General features: G+C 46.2%; 2 protein-coding genes and 1 pseudogene across 4 annotated transcripts in view; 2 read left to right on the top strand and 1 right to left on the bottom strand.

Annotated features, from left to right (window-relative positions):
• DNAJA3 (DnaJ heat shock protein family (Hsp40) member A3) overlaps positions 1-14,029 on the bottom strand; it is a 30,905-nt gene that overhangs the window by 6,230 nt on the left and 10,646 nt on the right. For all 3 annotated transcript variants that reach the window (XM_060405611.1, XM_015104060.3, XM_042240450.2), the window contains exons 3-9: positions 10,309-10,392; positions 9,342-9,542; positions 8,175-8,327; positions 3,226-3,373; positions 2,102-2,166; positions 832-960; positions 263-378 (exon numbers count right to left, since the gene is read on the bottom strand). In XM_060405611.1, coding sequence (XP_060261594.1) covers positions 263-378; positions 832-960; positions 2,102-2,166; positions 3,226-3,373; positions 8,175-8,327; positions 9,342-9,542; positions 10,309-10,392 — 896 coding nt within the window. The remainder of the gene's footprint in view (positions 1-262; positions 379-831; positions 961-2,101; positions 2,167-3,225; positions 3,374-8,174; positions 8,328-9,341; positions 9,543-10,308; positions 10,393-14,029) is intronic.
• LOC105604852 (small ribosomal subunit protein uS10-like) lies at positions 11,018-12,524 on the top strand. Its single transcript, XM_042240635.2, has 2 exons — positions 11,018-11,025; positions 12,083-12,524. The coding sequence occupies exons 1-2, from the start codon at positions 11,018-11,020 to the stop codon at positions 12,507-12,509; spliced, it is 435 nt and encodes a 144-aa protein (XP_042096569.1). The 3' UTR covers positions 12,510-12,524.
• Positions 13,376-13,727, top strand: LOC114110678 (large ribosomal subunit protein eL37-like; annotated as a pseudogene).

Genomic DNA, 14,029 nt, shown 5'->3' with positions numbered 1-14,029 from the left:
TATGGGTTATTCATTTCATCTCCCAGCTACTCAGCAAGGTCAAACTTTTATATCACGTCCGCTTTCAGAAGGAGCACCTGGGCAGGACAGACTTAGAGGGAGAAGTAACCTGCCTAAGCCTCAGTGCTTATAGCAGAAGTGCCACACAGGCTGGCGGTCGGGCTCAGCACCTGCCCAGGAGGTGAGAAGTCCTCGACCGGCTCCTGCTGGTGCTGGAAGCTACAGAGAGCGGGTGGGCCTCGCCACACCAGGTGGCACTTACTTTGGAACTCTGATCTTGATGTGAATGTAGTGGTCTCCGTAGCCATAGCTGTTAATCCTCGGGATGCCCTTCCCACTCATCCGAATCTTCTGGTCTGACTGAGTCCCAGGGGGGATCTACAAAGAAAGGAACCTCAGGTTTTCCTCCACCTCCAGCTGCCCAAATGAAAACATCTCACGACATGAAGACAATCTTACTCCCGAAAAGAACTCCATTCAGGTTTCTAGACCAAACCCACCAAACCCCACACAGAAACTGGCTAGGCTGAGTCTACCCTGAGCAGAGCCTGTGACGAGCTTGGGGCCAGGAGTCTGGGGTGGAGAGCCCACAGCAGGAGGGAGGGAGCTCGGGGAGTAGGACCTGGGAGGAGGCAGAGCCAACCCGCGGCGCCACTGAGGCCGCTGCCCAGCCCAGCAGGATGGACATGGCCCAGGAGCTGCTTCCCGGCCGAGTCACACCCAAGGTGTGGCCCACACTCCTCCTGCCTTCCGCCAGGTTGTTCCCAGGTTTCAGCCATTTCCCGTTTTAGAAAAACAAAAAGAGCAGTGAGAACGTGCTTGCACTCTTACCGTCACGCTGATGGTCTCGTACAGGCCCTGTGTTCTGGCGGTGCCCCCGAGGATGGCCTGAGCTATGGAGATGAAGAGGTCTGAGTGGATGTCTGCGCCATCCCTCCGGAACACAGGGCTTTTCTGCACCTAGGGTCAAGCACGGGAGGGTTATTCACGCTCAGAGAAGTCCTTCTGGAGAGCAGACCACAGCCGCGGCTCAGCGTGCAGCATCCAGGGAGACAGCGTACTTTCACCAAAGCGCCCACCTCCCCCAGGCTCCGGGAGTTACAGGGCAGCTTCTTCCTTCACTGCAATGCCACAGTGTCCTCTCAGATGAAGCTGTTCAAGTCTTGAGGGAAATAAAACTAAATTTTGAAAACTTAAAAAATATAAAAATCTTACTTTATTAGAAACACAGATGAAATATTTCACACACATGTAAATCAGCACAAGTAATTACCACACGCTGTACACACAACCCTGCTTAGGTCACAGAAGACCAGGACACAGGTGACTTCTCCCCCTCCTGCTTACCCCTCCACAGTAGCCGCTACGTTTAGTCTGTATCTTTCCTAGGAGCGTCTGTTTACCTTTTCTACATGTTTACATGTCCCTAAACAATACATGACACCACCTCACGTGGTTTGAAACTACACAGATGACCTCATTCCTCGGCCTGCAACCCGCTCGCTCCCTGTCCGTAACTGGGAGCTATCAGGGCGTCTCACAAAAACCTGTGCATCTCCAGCTTCTGCTCCGAGGTGCCCACAGTGCAGCCCCCTCACCAACTCCTCCCGAAGGACAGCAGGCCGTTGGCTGCTGTTGTCTCACCGTTGTAGACGAGGCTGGCACACGCCTTGCCTCCGCCTGCCGCACCTCCTTAGGGCCATGCCTGGTAGAATCGGTGGCAGAGGTGGTACTTCCTCTGTTATCCTTGCCTCAGAAAACTTTGCCTGCACGTCACACATAAATCTGTAGCTCTGGCACTTACTGTCCCCATGAACAATTCAATACATCAATAAAAAATATAAGATGTTTTCTGTATTTTTATGAGTGCTTTGTGGCCAACTTGTAAACACCTTGGGGTAACTTTGTTCTCTCCACATTTAGCACAAAAGCTTAATGTAACACATGTTTAATCATCCCGCTGAGCTGGCCACTACTTGACTAGAAACTTGAACAGCCAGGCACATTCTGTGAAGCTCTCACCTCACCCCTAAGAAGCCTGGGCTGCACCCTCTCCACGAGACCATGGGCCTAAAAGAGGCTGCGCAAACAGAGCACCTACCCTAAATGTGATGAAAATTTCTCGTTTTCCTACAGGCATCCTCACAGTCTGGCCATCCTCGACTCCTGTAAGCAAGAGAACAATTATTTGGGGATGTCTGAAGGCATTTTCTACGCTAGATCTATTTACAACCCACCCACTTACTCATTCCTGTTCCCTGTTACAAGGAACAACACAGTTACCCAATACAGCAACAAGTAAAACAAGTGTAACTTTTCAAAGGTGTGGCATATCGTAATTGATAACCAAATGAAAGCACCTTCCATTCACTTATTCAAGTTTACCAGCAGGTCCACCTAGTATCCCAGTGAGTTTAGAGTCTAGTGGGGCACAGTGCTAAAGAATCCGCCTGCCAATGCAGGAGATGGAGAAGCAGGTTCGCTCCCTGGGTGGGGAAGATCCCCTGGAAAAGGCAATGGCAACCCGCTGCAGTATTCCTGCCTGGAGAGCCCATGGGCAGAGGAGCCTGGTGGGCTGCAGTCCCTGCAATGAGTTGGATGCCACTGAGCACATCCACAGGGGAGACAGTTATTAGCTGAATAACAACACCATGTATCACTACAAACAGAGATAATTGCTTAGAATGAAAAGATCACAGCTCCAAAGGAACATCTAAGCAAATGCTTCCAGAAGGCTCCCCTGGGGATGAGGAAGCTGCAGGCAGCAAGGCAACAAGGGGGAGACTAAGAAGATAGGAGGCTGAGACCAGGAGGGCCTGGAAGAGGAGGCCAATTTTTGGCCCCTGAGAACCGCCACAGGGTCTTCAACAGTGTGAGATGTAATCAGACCACCCTGGGCAAAGACCACTCCAGGAATAGGATTGGTTTGGGGTGGGGGGTGGGGGTCATAGGCCGGCCCTGGGGGCAGAGAGGGTGGCTTTGCCCAGCTGGGCGGACAGTGGGTACAAGGTTGGCCTTGGGACAGAAAGAGGTGGAGGAGCTGCTTCTCGCAGGAGCAGGGCAGGCACGCGAGGTGCCATTTCCTTATGACACACGCAGATCTTAAGGGTAACTGGTGCAGAGGAAAATGCCTGAGACTCTGGTTTCTCCCTGAGTTTCAGCTCCAGAAACAAGGGCAGGTGGCCTCAGCTCCCAGCCCCCATGCGTGGAGGAGCCCAGACCCACCGGCAGGCACGGGGATCACCACCTTCTTCTTCTGCTTAGCCTGTCCTGCTCCTCTGCACACCACACAGGGAGACGTGATGATGGAGCCCCGGCCACCACACCTCCGACACGTGGAGCGCATCACAAAAGGGCCTGTGTTTATGGTTTCCTACAAAGACAAAAAAATGGGACCCTTAGACACCAGTGCACCCTGACAGCAAGGCCCTGGGACCACAACGAGCATGAGAAACGTCTCACCAAAGACCCATATGTGTGGTGTGCGCCTGCACTACAACACACTGCCTGAGCACAAGCTGCAGGAGCTCACAGTTAACCTGACCTAGAGCACACTGCCTCCTGAATCCCGAACCACACCTGACTGTATGAGACTGAAAAATGAGACACTGCCTCTCTACTGAAGGTCCTCAAGCCCCCAGAGCTGAGCAAATCGCTTTAAAGAGAACCCTCTCTTCCCTTTACAAAAGGGACAGCTGGGAAAGAAAGAGGAAAGTGACAACTGGAAGCAACTCCCACTCAGAGTTGCCCCTGCCTGCCCCAAGGGAGGAGCAGCATAGGCCTCTGTCCCCCACAGCCCCCCACAGCACCCCCTTGTCACAGATGCCCATTGCAAGGAGGCAAGCAGCTCCTCTTGCAGCCACCCTCAGCCTAGTCCTCCAGGAGCCTCCTCAGCTCCCAGCCCCTTGCTCAAGTGGGGCCTTATGGTCTGTGGCCACTCCCATCAGCTCTTCACTGGGCAATGGAACTCAGTTACCATTTTCTTGAACTCAACATCCTTGGGTTTTTTTAGGGGATGACGGTAAATTATCAACGTGCTGTTGTAGCAAATCAAAGGATACACAGATATATAAAAAATTAATCTCCCCCTCACCTTGACTCCCAGGGTGACCTGCTCATAGGAGCTCAGTTTGAGGTGTTCTTCCCATGACTCACTCACTCTCTTTCTCACCATAAAGAAGTTTTTAAGTAAAACTTTTACAAGAAGAGTGTATTGCATTATCACTCTGCAACATGCCTTTCCCTCTCACCTTTACGATGCATCATGACCAATGTACACAGACCTCAATTTCTATTTTAATATTTTGGTTTCCATGTTGAAGAAAAAAAATCTCTGCACACAGACACCCTTCAGTTTTACCGTATTATCTCAATGTTCACTAAAGAAATAGAAAAAAGAAAGTCACAGCAATTCAGGACCTTGGAGAAAGGACTTCAGGTGTGAGAGGGAACTGGGATCAATAAAAAGTATCTGTGACAAGAGGCAGTGACTCGATGGTAAAACGATAGCCACAGCAATCTTCATCCTCTCCAAGGGCGCACTCTAGAGGAAAGCAGGCACAATTTTACTTTTTCAGACTAAGCTATAGGATTGTGTACAGGTAACTGTGGACTCCCATCAGTGGACTATTTTTTTTTTAAGCAACTTATTGTTATTTATTTATTTGGCTGCTCCTGGTCTTAGTTGCAGCACATGGGATTTTCAGTTGCTGCATGTGGGATCTAGTTTCCTGACCAGGGATCGAAGCCAGGCTCCCCGCATTGGGAGCTCTGAGTCTCAATCACTGGACCACCAGGGAAGCCCCCCATCAGTGGACTATTATTCAGCCAACAAAGATAATGTTTAAAAGTATTCAAAGATACGGAAAAATGCCTTCATTATAATAAACGAAAAATAGGAAAAATTTCACTATGATTCTCAACTGATGAAATCCACACACAAATAGGCAAAAATACATTCAAAGTCAAAAGACAAATACAACTAAAATCAATGACAAACACTGGTGATCCAGTGGTTAGGGCTCTGCTCTCACTGCCAAGGGTCTGGGTTCAATCCCTGATCTGGGAACTAAGATTCTGCAAACTGTTCAGCTTAGCCAAAAAAAAAAATGAAAAGATGAGAACCCAGGCATCCAGCAACAGGGTCTGGCTAAACAAAAGGGGATTTATCCATATGGAGGAATACGGTGGCCACAGAACAACTGAGGCAGCTATAAATGTAGACTATTTCCCAAACACAGTGAGAAGCAGAAACAAAACTAAACCATCAAGGCACAGCTGGGGCTAACAGTTGTGTTCTATCTTTGGTATGAAAACAAGGCACACACAGACACACATGTCTACACAGACTTGCATCTAGAAAGACAGAAAGGATGCTTCTGGAGAGCGGAATTCAATGGGTAAAAGTCAAGAATGAGAGGCAGATTCATTGTACAACAGCTTTCGATTTGTACCCACTGAATTTCAATGATTTGCATATACAACCTGTTCCAAAACTAGTTAATATAAAACAAAAATGATATTCCTCATCAACAACTGATATGAGACACATCAAAAGTGGGATTATCAGGGACTTGTTTCCTTTTTTATGCTTTTCTTCTATGCACTCAAAGATAACTTCTGTGCCCCCATACACACTTGGCGGTGGTTTAGTCACTCAGTCATATCCGGCTCTTGTGACCCCACAGACTGTAGCCTGCCAGACTCCTCTGTCAATGAGATTCTCCAGGCAACAATACCGGGGTGGGTTGCCATTTCCTTCTCCAGAGGATCTTCCTGACCCAGGAATTGAACCCAGGTCTCCTGCATTGCAGGTAGACAAGGATTTTATTTTAAAGGTGGGCAGTAGAGAATCTCCCAACCCCCTTCAAGAAAGAAACCATATAAATGGAATACAAACATATTCAGTGGAAACCTACCTGCATTTTAAGCAGATAATATAATCACAGTGAAGGGGGAGAAAAAGAAGTGATCTGAGTAAGCTGAGCACAGTATTTTGGCCATATACCCAAATGCCAGTTAAGCAGGATTGCTTTTTGCAGTGGTATGAGTGACAGTTCTCAAATTACTTTTTGTATGTTATAGGATTGATCACATGAGTAAATATACAGGGTAACCAGAGCCAGATTTCTCTTTGTTAGAAATTAATAATCTCTCTTTATTATTTAGTTTCAAATATGGACAGGCAGGCAGAAGACTAGATAAGCCTTGCGGTGTTGGGCTGAAAGTGGAACTATCAGTTTGAACTCACTGGTTTGTTAAATGGATGCATCAGTGCACACATGTATGCATATATATATACTCTATCACATGAAAAATACGGAAAGACAGACAGGTATCGAACATATGTCTACAAGTGCACATGTGCGTGTGCTAAGTCGCTTCAGTCATGGCTGATTCGGCGACCCCATGGACTGTAGCCCGCCAGGCTCCTCTGTCCATGGGGATTCTCCAGGCAAGAATACTGGAGCAGACTGCCATGCCCTCCTCCAGGGGATCTTCCTGACCCAGGAATGTGTGCTCATACACACTCACATACACACACTTATTTCCTGTCTCAGTCAGCTGAGAGGACCTGGAAGCAGTGACACTCCAGATACAGTGAGTACACCGAGAGCGCAGATCTTGGTTCCTAAATCCTACTAGACAGCTGAAAGCAATCAGGACTCCCTGGAGAAATGGCTGGTTCCAGGATGTGGCTAGGCAAGTGTACAGACGCTGCGACACAGATTGAAGAAGAGCCAAAAAGAGCGATGGGACACGCCAGAAGGACACAGGAGCAGCCAGAAGAGACGTCCACCAGCGCAGCCAGGGGCCGCCTGCGCGTCAGGGTAGCAGTGATGGCTCGCTGAATGGAATAAGAGTCCCTGAGTTCACACTGACACACATGAAGAATAAATGCACGGAGAAGGAAAGAAAGCGCCTCCTTTCAGTAGAATGCCAACTAATAAATGGAGAAAGGGGATTTCTCTGGTGGTCCAGCGGCTAAGACTCTGTGCTCCCAATGGAGGGGCACAGGATCAATCCCTGGTCAGGGAACTAGATTCCACATCACAACTCAGCACAGCCAAATAAATAAATTAAAAAAAAAAAACAAAACAGAAGGGACATTGGAATCAGAAAAATCATCATTTTTCAAGTCACAGTAATAACTGATTTAAGCAAGACTGATTAATGGATGCTGTAAGTACTGGCTATAAGTTTGATGGGACAGGACATTTATATAGTGTCAAAGTCAGTCACAAATTCCTTGTTAATTTCAAAGGAAAAAATATTAACTTTATAATGAACAAACCCGGTGGACAGTTCCTTAACTGACTGGGATCAAATATAATTATCATCGCTAATGGGACAAACTGACACCTCATGACTCCTGATGTGATCCATGCAAAGGGCACTGTATCTCCATGCTGTTTCTGCCAAAAAATGCATGATCTGAATCTTATCATGAGGAAATATCAGATGACCCAACTGAGGGACATCCTACAAAGCAGCTGGTCTGCAATTCTAAAAAATGTCAAGGTCATGAAAGAAAGACTGAGAAATCGTTACTGATTAAAGGAGACTAAAGCTATGACAACCAGACACTATGCAAGGTCCTAGACTGGCACCCTGAGTCTGGGGTCAAAAGAACATGATAAGGACAGATGAAAAACTCTGAGTAAGTAAAGATAACAGAATTGTTTGGACATTAAGTTTCTTGATTTTGAGAACATACTGTAGTTACATAAAAGACCGTTCTTGCTCTTAGAAAATATACACTATAAATGACAAACCAAATGGGATAAAATGTTAACAACTGTTGAGGCTTGGTAAAAGGAATAAGGGAGTGGTTATTTATACTAGTCTTACAAGTTTCAATTATATCTAAAACTTACCAAAAAGAAAAAGAAAAAAAGATTATACTTCAAGCAAAATTTAAGTTCCCCTCCCCCAATTTTAAATTACCAACATACTCCAAAACGTATTTTCAGAGGAGACAGCAGAATTTCCTTGCTCCTTCTGTACAGAGCACTCCTGGGACAATGTGGAAGGTTCTAGATCACAGAGTCCCACCTATTAAAGAGCTCTCAAAGCCCTAGGTACACTGGCACACAGAGAAGAGGAATGGTGGGGAAGCACAGGGAGGCGGCAGAGACAGGAGCCCCAGGGGGAGGCGGGCCCACCAGGCTCACCATGCCGGAGCCACCGCAGTAGTGGCAGTGCTGAACTTTGGTGCCTGGCTCGTTCCCTTTGCCATCACACCGCTCACAGGTGTCAGTGATGTTCACGGTGAACTCCTTGTTGACGCCCTTGGCAGCTTGATTGAACGTCAACTCCATGATGTACTAGAGAAATCAAGGGACCACTGTTATTGCTCTGAAAGTAAGGGAGAGCGCTGGCTGAGAGTTTACAGTTTCTGTTTCTTTTAAAGACTCTATTTTTTAAAGCAGTTTTAAGTTTAAAAAACTGAGAGGGAGGTAGAGATTTCTCTTATACCTTTGCCCCCACACGTGCACAGCCTGCCTACCATGTAATCAACATCACTCACCAGAATGATACATTTTTTTTTAATCAAGGATGAACCTACATTGACACAGCATGACCAGAGCCCACAGTTTACATTAGGGTTCACTCCTGGTACTGGCTATTCTATGGGTCTGAACAAGTGTATAATACACACACAGCTTCCTCATAGAATCATGCAAAGTATTTTCACTGTCCTAAAAATCTTATTCATGGCTCCACCAATTCATCTGTTCCCCTAGCCACTTTTTACTTTATAACTTGTACTCTGTCAAGTCAAGAACAGATGGGACTCAACTGATTCTGCTCTACTCCTCACGATTTTCAACAGATACCTGTTGTGTGAAGGAAAATGGGCTTTTCAACAAGCTGAAAATGTTCACAAATAATATTAGCACGTGGTCCTAACAGTTCAAATGATCCACAATCATAACTTACATTGTAAAACGCTTCCCCCCACCCTTGGGTTCTCTTCTGATAATGCCTGAAACAAGACATAAACATGGAAGAAGCAGGACTGGCAGTGCCTCCCTATGGACCGAGTCTCCTAGAATAATGAGACGGGCTCTACATAAACTAACTACTCTAACTATGGACTCTCAGAGCCACGGGGCTGCCCTGATTAAGCAACTGTAAGAATACAGGAGAACTGAATGTACACATTATTAATGGTTTTTCAAATACTGGAACTACCTGCTACAAAGATGGCTGCCTCCCAATCACCCCATTTAAGCTACTTTATCTTTTTTCTTTGAGAAAGAGAAACTGGTAAAAAATCTGTTTGTGTCACACTTAGCCGCTGAAATTTGAACAATTCTTCAAAATGAGGGGCTTACCTCCTGAGGCTGATTGAACACACTCTGGAAATCACCAAAAGAGGAGGATGAGAACTCCCCAAAGATCTTCCTGAAGAGCTCCTCTGGGTCAACTGTGGGACCTCCTTTCCAGTAGCTCTGCCCAGAGCTGCCGGCCCCGGGGTCGAAGCCAGCGGAGCCGTAGGTGTCGTACTGCTTCCTCTTCACTTCATCGCTCAGGACCTGCCGAGAAAAGCCCAGCAGTTAGTGCCCCCGAGGCTCCTGGGGCCCAGGGCACGGACACCAAGTACAGACAGTGGTGGCGGCCTATCGACATTAAACGTCTTGATCCTGTCAACTGTACCGCGGCTATGTGAACAGCCTGCCCTTAGAGAACACACACAGAAGCACTTAGGAAGAGACAGAACACATCTGTGACTTACCCTCAAACGGTCAGGGGCAGGGCGGGGGATGCACACACATGTGCATGGACACACACACACAGCAGATATACGACACCCTACACACCCCCAACCCCTTCAGCACGGCTGAGTCTGAGAAGGAGGTCCACACTCATGTAACTCTGCCCTTATTCAGCTGCTGTTTCACACCCTCTGCTCTCAGATGACATTCGACACTCCTCCAGGGCAGTGGTGGTTTCTGCTTTTACAACATCCACCATCCCACCAGCCCTCCGAGGGGGAGGTCACCAAACAGGCAAGGAACTGGTTAATCTGACAAGAAGGTCCCAGACCCAGCTAAAGTCCCAGTGACTGGGACTGGGAATACAGATTACTGGGTTCTGTTCTTTGTTGAGATCCCTAGTGAGATCTCATGTGAGCATTTTGGACCTACAAATTTTTTTTTTTCCCTCTTCAACAAGGTGGTCTGGAGGGGGACACGGCCTTCCCACTGAACCTTCTCATGCATCAGGCTTCCAGTGCAGCACGCTCTGACCCACGCACACAGCCGAATGACAGGGACTGCACACACTGGGGGGCCGCGTTACCTCATAGGCCTCTGCCAGCTGGGAGAACTTCTCCTTGGCTTTGGGATCATCCTTATTCGTGTCTGGGTGATATTTCTTGGCAAGCTAAGGGAGGAAATGGTCAATTAGTATGGACACAAGATGATCACTAAAACTGAACCCCAGACACCAGTCACAGCTCACCTCCTTTGCAGCAGTTGTCAGACTTCACAACTGACAGCAATTCTTAAAACAAGATTTAAGACTAAATCATCTCTAACTAGACTTATGATGACGATCATTTCATAGTGTATACAAATGCTGAATCATTATATTGTACACCTGATACTAATGTCAACTACACCTCAATAAACACAACCTAAAAGCAAAACACACACAGCCAGAATTAAGAACATACACTCCATGAACTGTGTTCAGTTTTCAATTCTGATCAAAAGTTTATTACAAAACAGCAAAGTGAGTTTTGGGAAAGGGAAAGAAAGAAAACTATCTCTTCAACTCTGAGATGTGTATATGTTTTTCAACTGCAACAAATCTCTCAACAGAAATAACAATTCTTAAGAACTTGGGGTCCTTTGTGAGAGATGCCAAAGAGTAAATCTGATTAGACTACCATCTGTGTAAAAAGAGGGAAATGACTGGATAGATAAGTAGATATATCTGCTGTATAAATTAGTTTTGGAAGAGCAGACACTAAGCTGGAAATGCTGATTGCTACAGCGGGGAGGGGATGGATGGGTAAGAGAGGTCTTCTCACTGCACACTCCTCTGTACTTTCTGAATTCAGAACAACAGATTAAAATATTAAAAATCCAAACACAAACCTAACTTGGCTGTCCTGGGTACACTGGAGAGCTGAGCAGCTCTAACACAAAGGTTTCCTCCTGGCCACACTGAGCAGTGCTCTGCGACACCTGTGCAGGTGCTGACTGTCTGCTGCAGCTTACTGACGCCTTCCCAGTCTGGGTTTCCCTGGTGCGAGGGCAAGGAGGGCTCAGAGTCCTGAAGCTGAAAGGAACTGTGGGGACGGCCGGCCCCATCCCTGCCCACAGCTGGCTGCTCACTCTGCACCCAAGATGCTGGCCCTCACACCAGCATGTGATGGAAGCACGGCAGAGGCTCGGCCCGAAGGGAGCTCTCAAGGCAAGAAAGTAGATCACGGTGGGTCGCGAGGCTCGTTCCAGGCCAAGGTAAGAAATGCTGATGAGCTTGTGAGATCAAAGAACGGCCCTTTGCACTCAGAAAGACCTGCATTTTAGTCTCCTAAATGCCACTGATTGGCTGTGTGGCCTCGGCAGCATGTCATAACCTAGCCAAGTCTTCTGCCTTGGGGATTAAATGATGTAAACATGAAAAGTTTTTATCAAGGTCCAACCCCAGCAATTGCTCCATAAAGCCTACTTTCTAAATTTTCAGTTTCAAATTACACAACTTTACCCAATTTTTTAATTTTCACACCCCAAAACTTGGATGGTTTCTACTCTCTCTTAAACGAAATCTCTAGTACGTGCTAAGGGCCTCACATGCCCCAATAAGTTGGTCCCAGTCTCCATCTCGCCAATCTTCACCTGCCTTTGCACCAGGTACCTTACCTTCCAGCTCAAAAGGAGAGACAAGCTATTTACTCTCCCAAGATGGAAAAGCTAATCAAAACCACAGTAGTTATCACTTCACACCTGCTAAGGTGGCTTGAATCAAAAAGACAGGCTCTTTGAGGAAGACACAGTCGCCTCTGCAGTGGAGCTCAGTGCCACCTGCTCCTGCTCCTGACTCACCGCTGTACACTCTCGCCGAGGAACAAGGCAGTCAGGAAGCCGCGCCGCACCATAGCCTTTAAAGATACCGGCACGACTCCTGTGGAGCCAGTGGTGGCCATTCACCGGATTAGGATCACCCTCACCAGCCACAACGTGAAGTCTCTGGAGAAGGTGTGTGCTGACCTGATCAGAGGCGTGAAGGAAAAGAATCTCAAAGTGAAAGGACCTGTTCAGATACGCACCAAGACTCTGAGAATAACTACAAGAAAAACTCCTTGCAATGAAGGTTCTAAGACTTGGGATCGATTCCAGATGAGGATCCACAAGCGACTCATTGACCTGCACAGCCCTTCTGAAATTGTCAAGCAGATCACTTCCATCAGCATTGAGCCAGGAGTCAAGGTGGAAATCACCACTGCCGATGCCTATTACAACCTTTTTAATAAACCAATAATCAATTGTTAAAAAAAAAAAAAAGATAAGTATTGGCGAGGATGCAGAAAAATCAGAACCCTCACACACTATGGGTGAAAATCCAGAATGGTGCAGCTAGTCTAAAACAGTCTGGCACCAGAAACAAGTCCACACACCAATGGTCAATTAACATACAACAAAGGAGGCAAGACTATACAATGGAGAAAAGACAGTCTCTTCAATAAGCGGTGCTGGGAAAACTGGACAGCTATATATAAAAGAATAAAATAAAAAGAACCCTCTGTAACAGCATGAGTGATAGTCGCTCAGCCATGTCCGACTCTTTGCAACCTCATGAACTACAGCCCGCCAGGCTCCTCTGTCCATGGAATCCTCCAGGCAAGAACACTGGAATGGGTTGCCATTTCCTTCTCCCTCTAACACCATATACAAAAATAAACTCAAAATAGATTAAAGACCTAAATATAAGACTGGATACTATAAAACTCCTAGAGGAAAACATAAGTAGAACACTTTTGACATAAATCACAGCAATATCATATTGGATCCATATCCCAGAGTAATGGAAATAACAACAAAATACATTAATGGGACCAAATTATACTAAAAGCTTTTACACAGCAAAGGAAGCTAAACAAAATGAAAAGACAACCTACAGAATGGGGGAAAGAGATTAATTCCCAAAATATACAAACAGCTCATATAGCTAGCTCAATATTAGAAAGAAAAAACAAAAATCCAATCAAAAAATGGGCAGAAGATCCAAACAAACATTTCTCCAAAGAAGACAAACAGATGGCCAAAGGGCACATGCAAAGATGCTCAACGTGGCTAATTATTACAGAAACGCAAATCAAAACTACAATAAGGGCTTTGTTCTCGGCAGCAGAAGCAAGATGACCAAGGGAAGGTCATCGTTTGGAAAGCGACGGAGTAAGACGCACACGCTGTGCCGCCGCTGGGCCTCTAAGGCCTACCACCTTCAGAAGTCGACTTGCGCCAAGTATGGCTACCCTGCCAAGCGAAGAGAAAGTATAATTGGAATGCTAAAGATAAAAGACCAAATGCCACCAGGTCTGGTCGAATGAGGCACCTAAAAATTGTATACCCCAGATTCAGGCATGGGTTCTGTGAAGGATTGCACCTAAACCCAAGGGAGCAGCTGTTGTAGCATCCAGTTCATCTTAAGGATTTCAAAGATGAGTCGCACAATAAATGTTCTGGCTTTAAAAACAAATAAAAAAAACTACAATAAGGTATGACACACTGGTCAGCATGGCCATCATCAAAAAGTCTACAAGTAAATGTTTGAGAGGGTGTGGAGAATCAATATCCATCAACTGATGAACAGATAAATAAAATGTAATATACCCATGCAACAGAATATTTGACCATTAAAAGGAATTAAGTACTGCTACCTGTTACAGCATGGATGAACCTGGTAAATATTATTCTGAAGTTAAAAAAAAAGTCACAAAAGTCTACATATTACTTTTCATTTCTATTTCATTTCTATGAAGTGTCCAGAATAGGCAAATCCCTAAAGACAG

The sequence above is a fragment of the Ovis aries genome, chromosome 24, assembly GCF_016772045.2.
Source record: "Ovis aries strain OAR_USU_Benz2616 breed Rambouillet chromosome 24, ARS-UI_Ramb_v3.0, whole genome shotgun sequence".
NCBI lineage: Eukaryota > Metazoa > Chordata > Mammalia > Artiodactyla > Bovidae > Ovis > Ovis aries.
The sequence above is the reverse complement of the archived record's forward strand: the minus strand, read 5'-3'. Positions and strand labels throughout refer to the sequence as shown.